The 15,332-nt window shown below is 35.1% G+C and overlaps 1 protein-coding gene across 3 annotated transcripts in view; it reads left to right on the top strand.

Annotated features, from left to right (window-relative positions):
* SGCZ (sarcoglycan zeta) overlaps nt 1-15,332 on the top strand; it is a gene marked incomplete at both ends in the record, with an annotated part of 444,952 nt that overhangs the window by 319,396 nt on the left and 110,224 nt on the right. For 2 of the 3 annotated variants that reach the window (XM_082759043.1, XM_082759041.1), the window contains one exon: nt 157-258. The exons of the other annotated variant lie outside the window; for it this stretch is intronic. In XM_082759043.1, coding sequence (XP_082615169.1) covers nt 157-258 — 102 coding nt within the window. The remainder of the gene's footprint in view (nt 1-156; nt 259-15,332) is intronic. 3 annotated transcript variants of the gene reach the window in all.

Here is a 15,332-nt window from a genome sequence, read left to right as displayed (position 1 = left end):
GTTTACTCTTCTGTATTTTGTGGGAGTTCCCTTTCAATTCACCATTTCTATTCTAGCACTCATTACTTTATAGTAGGTCAGATACTGTATTCCTTTTACCTTGTTCTGGATAAGGTTATTTCATAAAGTGAAATGTATATATATTATTGATTGTAGGATGGAATGGGAAATTTGAGAGTCACTAAAAAAGGAATACGACTTGAAGGAATATCTGAATTTCTACTTCCACTATACGTGAAAGAAATCAATTCCCGAAAGGTAGGTGTTTTTTTTTCTTTTTTTCTCCCCTTAATTTATAACTAATACAAATGAGTCTCTTCAGCCGCAAACTACAGTTTCATTCTTACACCTCCTAAATTAGTGATCAGTAGATGTCTGCTTTGAGAATACCTTAACAGTGAAAACTTCCTTCATGTCAAAACCATTTTTTCCCCTGAAACCTTGCCTGTCTGAATAAAAGAAATACCTTATCCTTAAGAAATGAGACTTAAAGTCTGTATATGTTATACCTGAAATGACCATGGCATTGTGAATGGAGCATTTGCCTCCTCATCTGATGTGAAGTCGAGAAATACAAGATTGCTTGTGTGTGCAAAATATAGTGAAATAATGAAGGATTAGCTAGGGTGATTTTCCCTCCCTCCCTAGTTAAGTACAAGCAATCTTGTTAAGCTGTATAACATCTCTATCATATCATTTTTCAAAGCAAACCATTTTTAATAGTTTAAATGCAATTGTTTTATCAGTTAGCACCAGGGTATTACAGAGGAAAAAAGAGAATCAAAATATTATGCATTCAGAAATTCAGTGTAGTTCATTTTGACTGAGTAGTTTGGACTCATTTGTGCTGTATATATAATATCTCCAGTGCATTAAAAGTAATTTTGAAATAATCAAAATCTCTTCTTTTTACCATACAAATATTAATCTATGATCAGAGAGGAATGTTACAATGGTTTTCAGTCAACCAGGTGCAAAGAACTTTAAGATGCATAGAGCAAAAGTTGACAAGAATGAAAACATATTTACCCTAAGTGCCTTTATGGAAAATTCTTCCTTTAGAATCTGTTGATATCTATCTTCTGTGCATATAAGAAATGTCTCAAGTACGTTCATAAATGAGATCATGACAGTTTCCCATCTCTCTTAATTAGTTCATTCTCATGTTAATAGATGTGTGAGATGAATGGCAAGTCTCTTGGTCCTTTTTTTTTTTTCCCTGTAAAACTACTACCTTTCAATATTTAACAGAGCAGCAATACTGTTCTACATAATGAAAAAATCTTTAATATTTAATTAACAATATATTCCCCAATGATATTGAATTTTGATCACTTCTTCAACATACGTTCTTTGACTTTTCAACTCACCATACATCCAATTTGATAGAAAATCTTGTGTATAATGTTTATTTTACAGTAGTAGCTAAAAACATGCATTACTAACTAAGGTAAATCTATATTAAAAACAAACAAACAAACAAACAAAAAAAACAGTCAATAATACATTTATTTCTAAATAAATGCAAATACCATACCTTTGATATTGACTAGAATGCTGCAAAAACACATCTACTATTAAAAACCCTACAACTAACAAAACAGTCAATGCATAAGTGCATAAATGACTTTTTAAGTAGCAAACACTTCTGCCAAGTCAATCAATAAGACCAGATTCTGCCTCCTGAAAAAGGAAAGGCATCTACAATGGGGAACTTTAGCTTTATTATTTTTTCCTAGACCACTTTGCCATGAAAAGGCACTAGTACGTCTAAAATAATTTCTATAAATTTCTAATATTTCCTTTATAGTTTTGAAGCTAAAGAATTGATTAAATCAACCAGAATATTTTGTGTTTTATCTATTTCTAAATAAATAAAATACTTTAAGGTTGCTGTTAGACCTTCATACTGAGTACAACAAATCCTTTTAAAAGCAGGCCTAAAGCATGAGCTTGTTTAGTACGAATATTCCAATCTGTAGACCTTGTGAAATCTTTGTAAAATTCCCAGGCTGTATAACCTGTACCTGCACTCTTCAGGGAAACATACCTTTTTCCTAGAGATTGCAGAACATTATTCATGGTTTGTGCTTTTTTCCTAGTTCCTTTCTACAAGTGGATGGTGTCTATTATTGTTCCATGTCCAGTACGTGAGAGTTATGATTTGCGATGTTTGCTTGCACAGGGCTTCATATTGTAGAACATTGTTTCTTAAGAAATAAAGGTGAAAATTTCTGTTTCATGCGGATTCAAGTAGGGTCCCAACTTCACTCAGAACTCCAAAAAAAAAAAAAAATCTAAGGAAAAAGTGCATGCAAATTTAAGTACTATCAAGGAGCAGAACCCAAAGTGTAACAGTAGCCTAACACAAGGTCACTTTAGTCCTGTGAGGCTCATGAAAACAGATTTTAAGTGCCCTCAAACCAACAGAGTAGATCATTAGCTAGACAAAATATTTTACCTAAAACATTATTGGTTTTGCAGATCTACTGATACCTATCTAGTACCATTAAAGCACTCATTATCTAGCTAAAAAAGTAGTATGTATGTGTACTTAGTTCTCATCTCGCAGTACTCGTGAACCAGATGCACATCCCAGACCTTTGCAAGCTTGTTCAGTTATTATTGTGCTAAAGTTTAGCTTGTGGTGTATGTTAATGTGAATGGCATGAGGGAGTGATGAAAACAACCCTGGAGCTCTGTTAAGCTTTAAGGCAGGGGTTTGCAGCAACTCTGCATGGAGTGTCTCCAGGTATATGGCATCTGCATGTGACATTAGCTCTTTTGTCACTTACAGAATTGAACTTGGTGCTGTAGAAATCTAAGTGTGAGCCACATTTCTGAGCTCTCATTATAGTCAGTAGAGACCTGGTCAATACAGACAGTGGGCTCTGAAGAGCACACCAGCTGTTAGTACTTGCTTTGGGTGTGATAACGAGGGTGGGGAGTGCTTCCTCTCTTTCCCCTCTTTCCATAGAAGTACTTATGATTGAAGTTTGATGCATACAGGAATTAAAATGTACCATGCAATCCAAAACACATTTAAAACTCTATGTTTGCTGTCTTTTACATGCATATTTTATTTATTTTCTGAAAGGAGAATTTGCTCTTTAAGTAAATTTACTTATTCCCCTTTAAAAGAATGGAGACAATGAAGTGACATCACTCAATTAAATCCTGAAACAAGCTGTAGTGTGTTTAGTAAGTTTTTTTGTGGAACAGGTGTATTTCCTCTGCATGGTTTGTTGAATGAGACTCTCCCGGGAGGTTTGTGCAGGGCTGTCAGCCCTGCAGGTCAGGGCTTTACCACTTTCCCACCACACGATACAACTCAGAGCTAGGTGGGAAGACCAGTGATGTTATCAGCAGGATGCAGCAGAAGATGCACTATGTTGAGACTAAGAGGTATGAGCGGAGTTTTTGTGCTTATATGGGAGCTGATAAAATTTTAGTTAGCTAGATTTGGAGCTGATAAAACATGTTTACTGATAGCACAGGGTTCACTTTTGATTCTGATAGTGAACTACTTCTGATAAGAGACCTGGAGAAGTCTGTTGGGTAGCTAGGCTGAACTGAGCTCTTTGTTGCCACAGTTTCAATATTAAGGGTGGCTAGGTATAATACCGTAAAGCTCACATGTGCCTACACATGTTGAAATGAGTGCTTTTGTCTGCGGTATGCCTGGATCCTGAAATAGGATTGTTTATGCAAGGTTGAATGCAAACCTGAAAGTCCTATTTAACAAAAGAGCTGTATTGAACTTTGTATATAGGTTGAAGAATCGCCTTTTGTCTCGTGAATGTTTCATTGTGTTCTGGTTTAACCCTGGCAGTGGAACTCCACCACAACCACTCTCTCACTCCCACTCCTCAAAGGGAAAGAAAGGGGGAGAAAATATGATGAAAAGGTCTCAAGGGTTGAGATTAGTACAGGGAGATCACTCAACTGTTATCATCATGGGCAAAACAGACTCAGAATAGGGAGAATAATACAATTTACTGCTTCTCACTAGCAGACTAGAATGCTGAGAAACTAAAAGCAAATTAAAACATGTTTCCCCATATACCTTCTTCTACCTCTTCCTCACAAGTTACATAGGGGAATGGGGGCTGCGGTCAGTCCCTGACACTTCATCTCCGTCGCTCCTTCACAATCACTCTGCCTCTGCTCCACATGGGGTCCCTCCCTCCTCGGGGTCTGCAGGGCTGGTTCTTACTCCTGTCTTCCAGCTGCTGTTGTGCAGCTTTTTTTTTTTTTTTTTTCCTTTCTGAAATCTGCTCTTCTGGAGGCCCAACCAGCACCAGTCACTGGCTCGGCTCTGGCCAGCAGTGGGTCCCTTTGGAGCTGGCTGGAGCTGGCTCTGATCCAACATGGGGCAGCTGCTGGGCTCTGCTCACAGAGGCCACCGCTCCAGCCCCCTGCTTCCAAACCCCTGCCAAGTAAATGCAATGCACATTGAAATCCTGAATATTAAAGATAAATGCTAAAATAGTTGGAGTTAACTGGAAAACAGATATGCATTAATTCTTAAAATAAATAAATAAATAAATAAAAACTTCTGATTTATAATATTTATAACTTAGGATATTATCTCCCACCATTATACAACTTTTGATTGAGAAGTAGTAATGAAAACTTCAGGTCTATGGTTAACTGAATATTCATTCAGGCTTTGGCTGTAGAATTTATACAGATCAGAAGACTGCTCAGAGCATGCTGTTTCCCTAACCTTGGTCCTTTTGGTTAGCCATTTCTGCTACATTTTACCACTGTGCTTTCTATGGACACCAAGAGTGTGTGTGTTGTGTCATGAAAAAAGAAAAAGAAAAAAAAAAGAAAAAAAAAAAAAAGACTGAAATATTCTACACAAAATTTCTTGTTTTCACCAAAATAAATCTGTAGTTTCAAAAAATTACTTAACTGCATGTCAGAACCTGAGTTGTTAAGGGCTCGTTTGATCCTGAGGTGACTTCTTTATAACCCTGGAACAAGAGTACATGTACTTTATTGTTGAATTTTACTGTTTATAGACTTCTGATCAAATTACCAGGCTGAAAGCAGACATTAAGGCAGTGTTGTATTTTCCATTCCATATGTCACTTGCATTGGTCTGGTGCAAAGAAATAATGCAAACTAAGTTCTAAGATAATTAATTAGATGTGTGATGTTAAATAACACACAATGCAATAACCTAAATTACTACAATATTTCTGTTCTTCAGTATTCTTTATCATCCTGCTCATGGATCCATGCTACCACATTTGTGAATAGAAACAATAAAAGCACTTCATGGTGTATTCTTCAGAATGCATTCTTGGCTTCACTGATCTTTTTCATTCACATATACAGTACTTAAATGTCGAAGAAAATCAAATTTTCTCTTTGTTAAACAGTCTCTCTTACAAATAAGGCAAGTAATTTATTGCCCATCAAACTAGGGGCAGTGGAGTACTGTTTGGTGGGGTTTTTTTGTTTTTTTTTTTTTTCAGTATAATTAACAAGGTTAAAAGTTATTTCCTGAGTTTGTTTTCAACATATACCCCTAGAGAATACAATTTAATGATTTAGTTAAAAGTCATTAGAAAAAAATCTATTAAATGAGAAACATGGAATGAATATAAACTAACCAAACACACAAAACTCTGAGAATTCCCTATATGTCTTATATTTTTAAATATTTGATTTTCTCGTAACTAAGGAAAACAAATGTTTTGACAGATATGTTGAAATTTTAAGGAGACTTCAAAGCAAAACTTTACTTTAGGGTACCCTAATGGCATTTCTTTCTGGCTGTACAGAAATGCTGAATCTGTTTCAGGTTAGTTTAAGAGCAAAATATTTGGTTATCAAAAGAAACAGTTCTCCTTTCAGCAGCTGGTTTTAGGCTTTCACTAATAGCTAAGCTGTTGACCTGTAGAGACCATGAATTTTCTTCCAGAGTATCTGTATGCACCTAAATTGGGTATATGTCCTGAATTGTCTTAACAGGCTATAACTAAATTTATACATACAGAAAAGGTCAAATATTTCTGGTGACTGTGACTAATGAGGTAATGGTTTTATTTTGAAATGCCATATCCTAGATGAATATTTAGCAAGATATTCAGCATCTGTAAAACTTAGCTGAAACTTAGTAGTGTGTGTCGAAGTTGAAAATCAGCAAAGCGATTATGAATAGGCGATCAATGGAGTTTGTAGACTGATTTCCAAAAGCGTAACACATACGTGACTTATCTGAGATTCTTTAAAGTTACACATTTTTTAGCTTCTCTCTCATTCTTTTTTTATCTATGTAATTACACTAGTCATGAGTTAATATGTCTGAGTTACTGAAAGTGACTGTGCTGATAGCTCAATTAGAAATATGTTTTTAACTTTTTGTTTGTTTGTTTGTTTCACTGCAGTTGGGTTCATAGAAATCCCAAGTAAAGTGATATCTTAATAATTTTGGGAGGTATTGTATTAGAAGTGCTAGAAGGCTTCTGTTCTCCAGGCTGAACTGCCCTGTGTCCCTCAGCCTGTCTTCATAGGAGAGGTTCTCCAGTCTTTTTTTTTTTTTTTTTTTTTTTTTCCAGATTGTACAAGCCTAGACTGAAGGGAGCTCCAGATACTTTCTCACAAAAATCATGTAGAGGAGAATAATCACTTCCCTCTACCTGCTGGCTATGCTGTGTCTAATGTAGCTCAAAATGCCATTAATCTTCATTGCCACAGGTGTTCCACTACTGGTTTGTATTTAATTTGTCCACCAGCACTTCCACCCCACCTTCTCTTCAAGATCCTTTCTAGATCCTTTGTTATACTTTTGCTATATCTTCAAGATACTTTGCTTTACTTTGGTCCCCAGCCTATATAGGTACATAAGTTATTCTATCCCCAGTACAGGACTTTGTATTTGAGTCTGAGCTTCTCTCTCCAAAGTGGTTACGAAGAAGCGTTTCAGGAGATCGCATCAAAAGCCTTGCTGAAGCAGAGGAAAGACAATGGTCTATTGAGTTAGTAATCTTGTTACACAAGACAACCAGATAAGTAAGCCCACATTTTTTTCCCAAACACCTTATTTTCCTTTTTCTGCTTTGTGGTGATTTTCAGGGAATCTTCTCCATAGTCTTTCCCTTAACTGAGGTGAAGCTGTCTGGGATATAGTTACCCAAGTCACCCATCTTGTCCTTCCTGAATGGGAGTCTGATATTTCTGATTTTGCTGTCACCAGAGTTATCCGCAATTATCTGCAGAATTAACTTCAAAGATGTTAAACATTGATGACAAGCACCATGAGATGTGGGCCTTCTGGTCTAGAGGACTAGCTAGTGTTAAGTTCAGTTTGGTTAAATTGTCAAGCTGGAAAAGATGTTCATAATCTGTTGTGAAGTCCTGCAAGGATCTTGTATTTGCTAATGTGGGGTTTCAAGAGGAGGAACAGGTTCCCCCAGCCTGTGCCCGAGCATATTCTTCTGAAAAATCAAGGCTTTTTTTTTCTTTTTATTTTTAGCTATCTTTTCTATTTTCTGCTCTTTTCTCCTCTATCAGAGGCTCTGTTGCCATGCAGTAAAAGTAGTTTGAGTCCTGCAGTTCTACTACTACTGAGATATAGAGATATCAGGGAAACCCCAATTAGGAGATGTTGGTGACCACCATCAAAAAATCACAAAGATACCTAAGAATCTGCCACCAGTATGAAGTGCAATGCTTGCTTCTGCAGTTAAATGTCACATATCTCTGATAGAATCTGAAATGCTCCCCTGTTCTTTTTTATTTTTTTGATACCTACTCTTCAGCATTGCCCTTGGGATCACTCACTTGTCACTGAAAATAAAGTCATTATGATGGCATAAAGGGCTCCTTAACTCATTTTGGCTCTCAACACGATGTAGTTTCAATGTACTGAAAACCCAGTGTCAGTTTATTGGCTATGAACAAGATATAAGGGTTTCTTTAATCACAAGCTTTGCCAAGGGACAAGTCACACATATTTGTTGGTGGTCTCTGTAGGGACTGCCACTCTGAAATTGAGTTGGCTGTACTCACTCTTCACTGACAGCTGGTAAGACCTTCATGATTCATGATTTTGCCCTTGATTTGCTATACTTCACTGAAACCTGTCTAGGGGTCATCCAATTGTGCAAGTCTGTCTTTTGAACACATCATTCTTTCATGTCAGTCTGGACTTCTCTTTTTATTACTGTGATTTGTTGTTCATTGAAGGAGAATGTCTGCTTGTTATACTGAAAAATCTGATTTAATATTACCTGAGCTCTTTATTTTCATTGATTACAACTCATGAATAAAGTCAAGAGTGACTGTATCTACCAAATTGTATGCCACCTTGAAGAACTGAATTTGATTCGGGAGCAATTCTTCAGGCAGAAGTGGCAAGTTAATTAAGTAGAAACCATTGCTTTAGTAGAAAGTTGCTTAAGTATAAACTGTTGCTTTTTATTTGTTCGTTTTTCTTGGTGGTATTATTGTTTTTGGTATCAGTTGCATCTTCAGTTTTAAAGTACTTCCTTGGTGGAATGAATCTATGTTCCACTGGGGAAAATTTCACTGAAACTCTGTGATATTTCAGTTTGGTGATCATCATATCCTATGTCTGATCCTAACAGTCATTCAAACTGATTTTGCTATGAGCTGTTTTAACTCTGTAGGGCTTCTGAAACTGAGAAATGACTTCTTGGTGGTTTAAAAATAATTCATATTTAAAATGAAGTACAATTACTATTAATATTTCCATAGACAGTATGATCCATACTAGGAATATAAAAAGCAGATGTCTTGTAAAGACTGGAAAAGAAGAAAAAATATATATTTATCTCTTTATGCAGGTATTTATGCATGTTTCTAGAGGGAAACAATATTTATCCTTCCCATGTCATTTTATAAACTTCAGGTAGCCCTTTTTCTGCTCCTCTGTAGAAACCCTAGAACTATGGATGCACAGATGATTTAAAAATAAAAATTAAAAAAAAAAAAAAAAAAAAAAAAAGGCGGGGGAGAGGATAGATGTTAGGGGAAAAAAAAAAACATCCTTGTAAGCCTCCTTGTAAGCCATCAAGTACGAAGTACATAATTTATTTCCCCCAAAATAATGCCATCTGTTAGCCCTGGTGTGGGGACTAGTGAATTTCTTACAAGTCATGCTGTGCCCTTATTTGTACTCTTTTGGTAGGCAAAGACAATATTTTTTCCAATGATATCATTGTAATCAGTGTGCTTTTTAAGTTAGGAGGAGACTTAACTCACATTCAAAGACTTGGTGTGTTAACAACAAAGCCCTCTGAAATAAAACTATGCATCTAATACTGTTGGTGAGCTGTCAGCATGGAGTTATGAAGGAGAAATCATACCTGACCAACCTGACAGCTACCTACAACAAGCTTTCTACAGCAATGAGTGTGGTGGATGAGAACAGCTAATGTTGATTATATTGCCTTTAACAAGGCTTTTGACCCTGTCTCCTATCACATCTTCTAGGGATGAAGTACACATCAAATAAGGGAGGCTAGAAACTGAATTGCTGGGCTTGAAAGGTTGTGCTTAGTGGCACAAAGCTCAAATGGAGGCCAGTCACTTGTGCTGTACTCCTGGCATTGATACTGGGGCCAGCAGTGTTTAATTTCTTCATTAATGACCTGGACCTGGAACATTTCCAGCTGAGAAATACGATGTATACGATGTACACTGCTTACTACATGATAATAGAGAAAATTAATGAGCATTCAGTAGTTTAAGATGAAGAAAATAAGAACGTGTCTTACCTTGACTACTTGTAGTGAAATTCTGAGTACAAGTTACAGTATAATCATCACATCTACTTTGACATTCCCTGATTAGGACACTGTTCCTCTCTTACAGGAATGAAGTGCTTTGTCCTCCACAGCTTCTGATAACTGATTACTACTGGCAGACATCACAAGGATGGTGTTTAGATGGTGTTTATAATACTGTCTATCTCCTGTTTGGAGAGAGCTTTTTGTTTTCTCACTAGTCAGTGCAACCCAAGTTGTTTTTTACTGCTTTCAAAATCTACAACATTCATTCATTTTTTTCTCCCCCGCCCCCCCCCCCCCCATATGAGTAGGCACATCTTATAAATTTATGCACAATGCTTTAAAATTACTGGTCAGTCTTAAGAATTGGAGCCTTTATTCAAGATACAAAGTGTGCTTTTTGAGTTTTTACTATATAATCTGTTCTTCTTATAAGAAATAGATCATGGTATAAACCTCCTGTTTCTGAAACAACTTGTCACCAGCAATGAAATTTTCTTCTTTGAGAATGCTCTTCCAGAGTATATTTGTTTATTTTTTACTATTCCCTAAGGGAGGTTCCCATCCATCTCATACTGTGATTTAAACTTCAGACTCCTTCTATACTTCTGAAATCCTTACCTCAATGACTTAATGACTTGTTTTTTTGTTGTTGTTTTTGTGTTTGTTTTTTTTTGTTTGTTTGTTTGTTTTAATGCTGCCAAATCAATTTCTCAGAAAAACTGTTAAGCTGCCATACATTTTAGGAAGCAGTGTGACTGCAGCATTACCTATAAAGAGGGAGTATCAAATTAAAATAAAGTATGGAAGATAAATAAGTACAAGTACTACATTTTTTAAAATAAAGTAATAAAGAATTACTAAAATATTTGCAGGTGCAGCAACCAACATTTTAAATCAAAAATTATTTTTTCCCATTTTCCTTATGGTAGTCAGTGCAAGAAATATAGCAGTACTAGCAGTATGTTGTTAATTCAATCCATCTTTACAAAAAAAAAAAATTAAAAAAAAATGATGGAGTAATAATTTTTCTTTTTAGATGTAAAATATATATCTCCCACTTTTCACCATCAATTTCAAAGCATTATGCTTTGAAATCTTTCTTAAGGTTGTTGCTCAAAAGCAGTTTTGAATGTATTATTTAAATAAGTAAAATGGAAGTGCTGGTTACTTCAGAAGAGGCACAGTGTTTTGATACTGCCCTGCATCCAGAAGAGATAACAAGTAGCACTAAGATTACTTGAAAATATTACTGGCTTGAAGATCATTTTCATGATACTAATTGGACAAAGCAAAACAATTTTATATCTTTTCATTACAAAAGCAAGCATAATGTTGTTACCTGTATTACATTTTAGAAGTCAACTATAGCAGCAATACGTACCCTAGCCCATAAATGTATGTTCCCTTTCTATAATAAAGTAGAATTTAAAAACTCAGCAGTGATCAGACTATGCGTTATTTGAAAAAGCTTAGAATTTTAGAAAACCTAACCAATAAATAAATAAATAAAATAGGGTTGTACCTAGGTGTGTTTCAAGGATATACCTCAAGTTATAGAAAAGATCTCCAACTACACAAAAACTAGTGCATTGACATATGAGACAAACTAAGGGTAAGATTTTTTTTTTAGAAATTCAGTGATAAATAAATACTGGAAATAACTTTAGAAAATAGGTGTTAGAATTTTAGAATTTATGAGTGGAATTGGGGTAAAGAGAACTCACACGGAAAGCAGAAGTCTTATAATAGAAGCAGCTGAGCAAGTAAGCATCCTGTACTGGAATTGGTAATTACGGTTTCAGCATTAAGATTGTACAAGAAACATCTGGGGATTTACAGTAAAGTTGGCTCTTGGGCTTCAGCCAAAGGCTCATTTGTTTCTTCAGCTGAATTCAAATCAGTCGTTCTGCTAAGAAAGTAACTGCAGTTCACAGGGTTTGTTAATTTAGGGTGGCAATCTGTCGTGCACAATTCTGCCAACAGCTACTACAGTATGCTCTTGCGGAAGTCTTTGCAAGTATGAATGGTAATTGCAGTAGCATGGGTGTAGGCTAGTGAAATGTTTGCTGGTCTGGAGCCTAATTATTTTTTAAAAACATGAAGTTATTGTATGTCATTTTCATTAGTAAAAGTGAAATCTTGGTTGATACTAATCTTGGCACTCCAATAGCAATCTACATGAAAAGTGTCACAGTAATTTTTAGCAGAAAGGAAAACTGAAGTTTACACTAAGAATATAGAATGAGTAGAAAAATATTTTTTTTCTCTTGCTAGAATCAAGATATAAATAAAAGATCTCTTAAAAATGTTTGGGTAAAGTTTATTTTTGTCTCTGAGTTTCTCCATTGGTATCCGTCAGCTCGGAATCTTCCTGTAAATCAAATCTGTGGTGTCTCTGACTAAGATAAATAACTATAGAATCCCTAAAGACAAGTCCTTGATACTTGTCTTGTCATTTTAATAAAATGTAGGCACTTTGGAATGACTACTTCTGGTAGGCTGATCTAAAACACTTGACACAGAAAACTTGGAAAGGTTTTTGGTTTTTTGTTTGTTTGTTTGTTTGTTTTTGTGAGAGCATGTACTGTATGTTCTACAAGTAGAAAATCTGGTTTTAGAAATATTTTAGCAAAAATATCAGTACGACTATTTAAATCTGGGATACTACAGCACATTCTTTTAGGATGCAGGTGTTCTTCTGTTGGTAAGATATACTGCACTGGCATGTGCCAGTGTTTTGCAACACTGATTCGCATTGAACTTGGATACTAATTTTTGAGTAGCTTGATTAATTAGCGTCAATAAGGGCAATATAATGTTTTTGGTGAGGAAAATTGTATGTCAGTGTCCAAATTGAACTCCTGTATTGCACAGGTGAGGCAGAGGGATTTCCTGAAAGCAGCTGATACAAGGATGAAGTGTTTCTTCTTTATCTTACGTTAATGGGTGCTGATTGAATAGTAAGAAAAAAATGAAGAAAATATGCATGGAAGAAAATAAACAGTATGTTAGGGATAAGTAGTGTTTGTACTTAACAGCGGAACTTGCTGTTCATTTCTTTTTCTCCAAGATTTCTTTCCATTAGTTGAAATGCTTCAGAAGTTTTTATGTACACAAAACAAACAGAAAATTAATATGAACATCTGAACTGTTTTCAGTAGAGTATGCTAAAAGACATGTCTTACCCTCCCAAATGGAAGGCAACATTTTTTCTTAGCTTTGTGCTTTGTTCTTAGTTTCAAGGCATTTCTCAACTACTCTTTGCAGTAGTAGAGGAACATTAAGAAAACTATTTCAGTCTACAAATACAATCAGTGCTAGTATTTCTGTATTTCTGGCTTATTTTTTCTGTACCTTTCTAAGGTTGCTGCTGTTTGTTTGTTTGGGATTTTAACCATGGATTTCAGCAATTTGGTGTAATTGCCAGTTGAAATATTGGAAGAGACACCTGGTGAGCATGGTATAGATGCTTTGTGTGAATTCAGTAGCCTAAATCAATAACTACTACTATGTAGAACTTTTTGTCATGTGCATAAATTACAGGAACAATAACAGGAATAAATCTGATTTTCACCTATAGTTTACCATTCAGATGACAGTATCTGTGTACAACTATATTAATGGATCTCTACAGTCTTCAGTTTACAGGCTGTGTGTTTCATCCATATCCCTCTCTCTTAGTGCATGCAGTAAGAACCAGGTGGGCACCAAACACCTCCTTATCTCCCATGTATTTCCTTTCTACTCAAGAAACACCTAAGGATGGAGAACATGTCCTTGATGCATGATATGCATGACATTTGGGTGAGGATCACAAGGTATGCTGCATATTTCAAAAGGAGTCACAGATACATCCAGCATAACAAACATACCCTTGCTTCTAAAATTCCTCCCGTTTAATAAACTGAATACTAACATGGAACAAACACAGGAACTGAATGAAGTAAATAAACACAAACCAATCCTTACCTGTGTGTGATTCCAAAATCTAAAATCTAAAATATGCCTCAACTCTAACCTAAAAATACCTTTCTGTCTGGGAAGAGTCCAAAAGCCCTTCAGTTCTCGTATGGCAGTGGTGGAGGTTGTCCTTTATGAGACACTTGTTATAGATCATCTGAGATATTCAATTTCTTATATGTGGATTTCTGTCTGAAAAAATAAGAGACATTCAGTTGCACACTTGGGTCAAATTTCAATCCATTAACAAAATTTTTTCTTTCACATCATTTTTCCTTAAAGCAGACTAATCCTAGATTAAATAACTAAAAATATTAAGCATATGAATATTCCTCATTTTAGTCATATTATGGTCAATAGACACTTCCACGTTTATTTTGATGTTCTGCCATCTGTGATTTTTATACTTTTGTTGTAGTATTTTAATAATAATTTAACAATGAAATAGAATATTTTATTATTTTTTAATTATTTTTAATAGGTCAGGTAAACACTTACTCTTAAATATAAGTGGCAGTGAATTACTACTTTCCAGTAGCAGGGCACACATAGTATCTCAAAATTTAGTGTTTATCTTGCAGTTCTTTTCAAGTGTGATTCTAGCTCTTTAAAACAGAATATTATCTAATCCATATCATCCCATATAGCATTTCAGTTTTCATCTAGAGGTGTACTTTTGAAATGCATCTCCTGAGGATCTTCTATTACTGTCCTTTGGTACACATTATGGCATGGTCTGGCACATGCAAACTCTACTCCATTTGTGCAAAACTTAACTGCAATATGCTGACCTAGCCCACCTCAGAAAATATAAGTCGTATGAACATTAGGTGTTCAGCACCAAAAGTATCATTCTAGAAGCCCATTCTAATTGCATGCTGTTCATGTAGGTATAAAAAAAAATCTGTTTTTGCTAAATTATTCCTGTAGTCTTAAGCAGAAGACCAGAAGACTTAATTAATATTTTCAGCTTTTCAGCTGGCACCTCACAGACACTTTGGAGAGTTATCTGTGATTTAAAAAAAAAAAAAAAAAAAAAAAAAAAAACTGTTAAAGAAATCTCTGAAGACTGAAATTTCCAAACCAGAAACATTACTGGTTATCCTGTGAATAAATAATAATAATAATAATTAAAAAAAAAAAAAAAAAACTTTTCAGTTTTGACTTCTAAAAGTTCATTAGTTTCTTTTCTTAAAGCTCTTAATTATGTTAGACTTTGAGCATCTGTTCTTCCTGCTTGTCTGTAAAAATAAGAAACTTTAAGTAAGGTTCAGTGGGCAAAGAATTTGCATAGAATTAGAATCTATTTATCCATACGTGTATGGTTGTCCACAAATTTCCACAGAAATACCTTTTTTTTTGTTGTTCAGCTTTCTAAAGGATTTTGTCCTTTGTTTTTTTTTTGTTACATTGTGTGGGTTTTTGTTTGTTTGTTTGTTTTGTTATTGTTATTCAGCCCTTTTAGGATCTTCATGTGTCTAACATCTCTTTAAGTAATAAGCTTTAGAGTTTATTTTACAATCCAGTGTTGACCCAGTCATTCAAAAGTGGTGATTTTCCCACTCTATTTAGCTTTGGCGTGTCCTCATCTTTAATATT

Source organism: Aythya marila, assembly GCF_965140915.1.
Source record: "Aythya marila genome assembly, chromosome: 4".
Classification (NCBI taxonomy): Eukaryota; Metazoa; Chordata; class Aves; order Anseriformes; family Anatidae; genus Aythya; species Aythya marila.
This window is presented reverse-complemented; position numbering and strand designations above follow the sequence as displayed.